General features: G+C 38.9%; 1 protein-coding gene across 1 annotated transcript; it reads left to right on the top strand.

Annotated features, from left to right (window-relative positions):
* Positions 1 to 5178: 5178 nt before the first annotated feature.
* Positions 5179 to 6349, top strand: LOC125485686 (unconventional myosin-XV-like). Its single transcript, XM_048609723.1, has 3 exons — positions 5179 to 5281; positions 5952 to 6082; positions 6191 to 6349. The coding sequence occupies exons 1-3, from the start codon at positions 5203 to 5205 to the stop codon at positions 6347 to 6349; spliced, it is 369 nt and encodes a 122-aa protein (XP_048465680.1). The 5' UTR covers positions 5179 to 5202.
* Positions 6350 to 6745: the final 396 nt, after the last annotated feature.

Consider the following 6745-nt stretch of genomic DNA (forward strand, 5'->3'; position numbering starts at 1 on the left):
TGCTGGGACCTTTGCTGTTTGTTCCACACATTAATAACTTAGGTGTGAATGTAGAAGGTTTCATTGGTAAGTTTGCAGATGACACAAATATTGGTGGTGTTGATAGTGAGGAGAATGGTGTCAGGCTGGTAAATTGGGCACAGCAAAGGCATGTGGAATTTAATCTAAATAAGAGTGAGGTGATGCATTTTGAGAAGTCTAATAAGGAAAGGATTTACACAATAAATGGTATGTTCCTAGGGAGTACTGAGAACAAAGGGACCTGGGTTTACAATTCCATGGATCCCTGAAGGTGTCAGCAAGTAGACAGGGTGGAGAAGAAGGCACAAAGGATGCTTGCCTTCACTAGCCAGGGCAAAGAACATAGGAGCGAGGAAGTCTTGTTAAAACTTTATAAAGCATTGGTTCGGCCACAGATGGAATACTGTGTGCAGTTCTGGTTGCCACACTATCAGAAGGATATGATTGTACTGGAGAGGGTGCAGAGGAGACTCACCAGAATGTTGCCTGGGATGAAAAGTCTCAGTTATGAGGAGAGACTGGATGAGCTGAGGTTGTTTTCCTTGGAGCTGAGGAGGCTAAGGGGGAATCTTATTGTGACAAAATCATAAGAGGCATGGACAGAGTAGATCATGACAGATGTGTCTAAGACCAGAGGGCATAAGTTTAAATTGAGGAGCAATTGGTTTAGAGGAGATCTGAGAATTTTTATTTCACTCAGGGGGTGGTAGATATATGGAAAGTTCTGCCTGAGTGGGTGTTGGAGGCAGGTACTCACAATATTTAAGAAGCATCTGGACGAGCAATTAAAATGTTGAGGTATGGTAGGATATTCACCAAGTTCAGGTAAATGGGAATAATGTAGTTTGGTGTTTATTGGTTAGCATAGTTATGGTGGGCTGAAGGGCCTGTTTCTGTGCTGTATAAATCTATGAAATTTGTGGCACCCAGCGTAACAAATTGTCATTTTCTGGAAAAATGCAGACAGTCCAACAAAAAGAATATAATTGGAATCCTTACTTGAGGATTTATTTTCTCTCAGAGAGTTGTGCAACTTTGGAAACCTCTGCCTTAGAAGTCAGTGCAAATGGGGTTGTTGAATATCTTCAAGGTGGAAATAGATAGATTCTTGTTAGGCAGGGGAATCAAAGATTATCAGGGATAGATGGACATGTAAAATTCAGAATGCAAACAGATCAGCCTTGATCTTTTTTGAATGGTGGAGCAGGCTTGAAGGGCTGAAAGTCTGCTGCTCCTAATTCTTACGTTCATACGTTACCTCATTCTTGCTTTTTCTTTGTCTTTCCTGACAGGAAAAAATTCCAAAAGTTTAAGGAAAGTTTGATCAAAGTACGATCCGTTGTCCTCATGTTTACAAATCGCAAAAGATTTCTCAGAGTAAGTAAAAACATTCAGTGCACAGAATTATTCCAGACTCCATGTCCACCTGATCTATTTCCATATGGTCCACCTGGTCCATGTCCACCTGGCCATAAGGTTTGTGTCCATCTGACCTGTAATGTGAAGCTTTAATATGAATGTGTGAATACAATAGCCAAATCATGAGAAGTGATGTAAGGTCACATGACTACTGGGAGATTAATTCTCTCTAGAAGAATGGTGTGAAATCTTGTCTTGTATGTTTATCATGTTAAATAAAAAGGTAATGTTTGCCACAAACCTCCTGCAATCTTTTTTATCAGCCCCACTACCAGACACAACAAAACTAGAACAACAGAATAACAGATAAAGGTTGAAGTGGGTATTAATGATTACCTGTCACTGTTTCAAGAAGACATTGTGCCTGGCCAACGTTCCTAACTAAATCATGTTACAAAGCGGAGGGTGACGTCCCCACTCCCCCCGATGACTGAATTCCGAAACACCTAGAGAAGTTTGCCTCACCTCATAATCTGTTAAAGGAAGTATGAAAAGTGGTATAATCTGCCTCTCACCAATACCCCCAATCTGTTATAAAGGAGAGGTTAAATGACAGTCACTCTATAATCAACAAGTGACAATTTATTTACCTAACTCTAACAGTGAACAAATTAACAGAACTACTAACAAATCGAACAATTCCCCCTTAACTACTAACTATTCCCAAATAAAACAAAATTCTAATGGTATGCTGTTTCAATAGATGAAAGTCCCACTTATATAAAGCAAATTGATAAAAAAAATTAAATCTTAATTTCTCAAAATTACAGCCAGGATAAGTATTCCGGAATGTTCTTTGCCTTCTCCACTGTCCTCCAGTCAGGAATGCCTTCCTCCATCGAATTCTTGTGTCAGAAATATTCACTGAGAATACATAGTACCTTTATTTAGGTGGTCCATACTCTGAGATCTTAGAGATTTCTGCAAGGTCCAGTGATTTTCTCTTTCTTTAGAGCTGATGGCTGTTGAGAGCTGTTCACTTAACAGATGGCAGTTTGCTTTCATCCGGTTTTCAAATGCCCTCTTCTTTTATACCCTTGATGACTCATTGATTTCTTACACTAGGATTGGTCTGAGGTTGTCAAAACCATCAGATTTAAATTTAATTGAGCTTTGGTATCTGGGGCCTGGTTTAAATTAATTGGCTAAATTCAAAACCTGCTGTCTTGGTAAAAATGCTGCTTTGTCTGCTTACTGTATAGCCTTTTTATATAATGTTTTAATTTCAAGAACTCTCTGTGCATCTGCTGCTGTCTGCAGACATATTTTTTAATCTAAGCCTTAAAAAACACACTTTTAAAGGGACAATGCACTCTTCCCCCCATCATTTTACAAACAACTTCTAACGTCCTGTCTTCCAATCCACAAGTACTATATCAACTTTGCAACAATCACCATTTCTAATAAGAAACTAACTGATTATTTTTGTGGGATCTTGCCACGCAAAGTCGCTACTATGTATTGGTGAATAATGTTGTTAAACTTCACAGCATTTCATTGTGGAGCCCAGTCTCTTACCGTAGACTCCCGAACCAAGCAAAGTACAATGGATTTTCTCCAGAATTTGAATAAACCTCCTGCTGCAATGATGACAGGGATTTGAAAAATCTAGCAGATGTTAATGGCATGTACATGAAAATTTGTTGGATCTTTCAAAAATGTGAAGTAGCGTTTTATTTTTCTTATGTTTTTTTTCTCTTTGTAGCTACGAGAACAGAAACGTGCGAGGATTGAGATGGTAACAGATTTCTTTTTATATCGTTCTTGGTTTGTCTCCCATTACACCTCATACGTGGGTACAACACCATGTACAGGGACTTGATAATGCATATTGGGCTAGACTCCCACATGCTGAGATATAGTATCATATACTGTAGTATGAAATCACAACCTAGAATATGATCCCACAGTATCACATACTGTATTATACTCCAGATGGTTGGCACTGGAATGCACTGCCTGAGAGCATTGTGGGACAGTTTCAAAAGAGTACGAGATGAACACCCGAATAGAGAAAATGTCCAAGGTTATAAGTGAAGTGCAGGAGAGTGAGACCATCTAAGTCACTTTTGTCGACAGCCACTATATGTGCACAACAGACTGAATGGCCTTATTCTGTGCTTTAATCATTCTGCAATTCTATAACCCAAACCCTAATCCATCAACCCTAATTCTAATCTTAGAACTAACGCATTGATCTCACCATAACCTTAACCGCCAAATCCTAATTCTAATCGATTAACTCTAATTCATTATCTCTAGCCTTAACTCTCAATCTTGAACCATTAATCCTCACCTCAATCATAAACCTTGCTTTCTATTATTTAGATTTATATCCAAACTACACTGACTCTTGTCCAATACACTTGAATGTTAGTGACCCTCATTTTATTCCCTCTTCTGACAAACCTGTGCTCCATCTCTATTTCTTTTCCCATTATCTCTCAAGTCAGTCAACCAAATCTTGATTAGAAATATGAGAATTTATAAATCGGTAATTAAAGAAAGAGGATTATTATTGAGTTTGAAATTCTGACTGATGCAGAGCTTTTGGGACATAAGTTCAAAGCTATCTGTTTCGCTGAAGCACACTACAACCTCTACATGCATGCTGTATGCCAAATTGTTCTTAATATTTTTGTATCCTTCCTGATTAATTGTTTTCTCCATGTTGAGACTCAGCTTTGTTTTAAAAGTTATTTTAAAATGAGACATTAAGCTGAAGTTTTTCAGAACTAGGGGATACTGTTTTAAATTTAGGGGTCACCCTAACAGGACAAGAATGAGGAGGAATATTTTCTGTCAAAGGATTGTGGAACTATGGAACTCACTGCCTCACAAGGCAATGGGGTTGGGATCGTTGAATGTTGTTAGGGCAGAGTTCAATGGAATCATATTAGGAAATGGAATCATCATAGGTCATCGGAAATAGATTGGAATGAATTACGAAACACAAACAGATCAGCTCCGATCTTATTAAATGGTGGAGCAGGCTCAAAAGGCTGAATGGTCTATTGCTATTCCTATTTAGATGCTCACTTGTCTTGCACGCATCATTGAGACACATCAAAACTTAGAAAGTGAAGAACAATTGAAATACCATGAGAAGGTATTGATTGGTTAAATCATGATTGACATGGAGATGCCACAGGAATGATTAACTGTAAATCTAAGTTATCCAATGAAACTGAAGCCAGACAAGTAAACTCTGATTAGTGAGGACATTGCCATGTGGATGTAGCAGGGATTGACATCTCCATAACCTTTTCCTGAATAAAAAAAATGCAATTTGTGGAGAAATCCTTTTTGCCCTCCAAAATCAAGATATTGGGTGTGAATATGAGTAGCTTCTACCACAAACAGCTGAGTCACACTGTAAGCCTGACTGGCAAACTTAAATTGGTTTTCAGTGTAATGCTCAGTACAGTTAGGATTATTTAGTAAATGCTGCCTAATAGCAGAATCACATCTGTCGTTGGGCATGGTGTTCTGACACAAGCTAATTAAGACTGACAGTTCACAGTTCCTGTTGTACCTCCATGCAATCTATGGTCCAACCAATCAGAACCCTTTTTTCATGCTATATAAGTTATTGTTCCCATTCTAAGTTCTTGTATCCCACTCCTGATGAGTGCAAGGCAGGAAAAAACTTCAATTTTGTTTGTTTTTAGCAGTGTTTATATTCTGCACTATCAAGTAATTACAATTTTTTTGCTGAGAATTTAGTTATAAAACAGTGATCTTTTCAATCAGGAACAAACAATGAGGGAAGTGGTGAATGTCGCACACCTGGACATTCCTGCTGAGTTGTCCTCCTTACTCCAAGCAGCAGCAGCAGCAGGTATGGTTTTTGTTTCATTATTCATTTTGATTCATTATTCTGTTGTTCTCTACTTCTCCCTCTCTCTCTCCTGCCCCCCCCTCTCTCTCTCACCCCCTTCTCACCCCCCATCTCTCTTTCTCCCTCTCTCTCTCCATCCCCCACCCCACCTCTCCTTTCCTTGTCTTTTATTTTACCCATGCCTTTCACACATTCTCTGTATCTCTGCCTATTTTCAGTGGATATATCACACTAGTAAATAGTTCAGTTTGCACCTGACCGCACTGGAAATGTTACAGATAAAGTAATCTGAAAATCCCCTGAACCTGCACCTTAAATGTCACAGAAGTTGCAATGTTGCACCTCAACTCTAAAACCTGAGAATTCAGGGCTCTAAATATACACCATGTCGGTGAAATTATGTGGTGATATTCATTATCTGGTGTGTTGGGTGCCATGAGATTATAAGTGATCTCTTTAGAAGTTTACTGACAATCTCAGTACAGAAAATACATATATGAAATCTGCCCATTGTCTGTTGCTGCTTTACTTCATGGTTTGCCTTTTAAAAGTTGCAATACTTTTATAATTCCATACCCAGAACGTATTGTCCCCTTTTCCTCACTGTGAAAAACATACTGAAAATACTTAGGAAGATGTTGATGTCTGAATGTTGTTTGCTTTTGTGCAGCTGGTAAAGAAAATCAGACTGATTGTATTATCCAGATTGAAACTCCACAGGTTCAATCAGAGGAACAGCTAGTGATGGCTCTTGATATCAACAACTATCCTTTTTCCAACTTTGTACGGATTCACTTCAAGGTAAATGTGTGTGGAATCCTATGCTGATTAGACAGCACATAAATGATTTGGAGGAGGGTACAGAGGAAGTCCCTTACATTGCTGTCATTGATGTTTTATTTCATGCAGAAGCACTTATTTGGTATGTTGACCACTCCATTGGATGAAGCGCTGACCCAATCAGAAGAGGATTTGAAAGAAGAAGCTGTTATGGTCTTCAAGTTGGTAAGGCTCAAGGGATTAACCGTTAGCAAACAGTGTGATATAACGGTGATGTGCTGGCTGTAGCCCAGAATGCAATTAACTGCTTACACCCTGGTCACTGCTCTGCTACTCAGTAGTTACTGGCTGGAGTGAGTCTCTTCCCAGTTTTCCTTGTCTTGCTCCAGGCTGCCCCACTTGGTGTTTCTGACAAATAGCTGCAGTAAAAAATCAGGAATTTAGGAAAGTGCAAGCACACACTCAGGACATCTGTACTGTAGCATTGTCAGTTTTATTTATACTCACAACATATCCTACCTGAAACATTCGATTCATGTTTAGTTTGTAATTCACTCTGAGCATCATTCAAGGATGTGTATGCAGCATTGAGAGGATTTAAAAGCTATACTTCTTTGATGTTTGATGAATAGTTAGGAGCTGTCCACCTCATTTCCATATGAAACCAAATCTGAAAGTTGCCCC

Source organism: Rhincodon typus, chromosome 21 (genome assembly GCF_021869965.1).
Source record: "Rhincodon typus isolate 14 chromosome 21, sRhiTyp1.1, whole genome shotgun sequence".
In the NCBI taxonomy this organism is placed as follows: Eukaryota; Metazoa; Chordata; class Chondrichthyes; order Orectolobiformes; family Rhincodontidae; genus Rhincodon; species Rhincodon typus.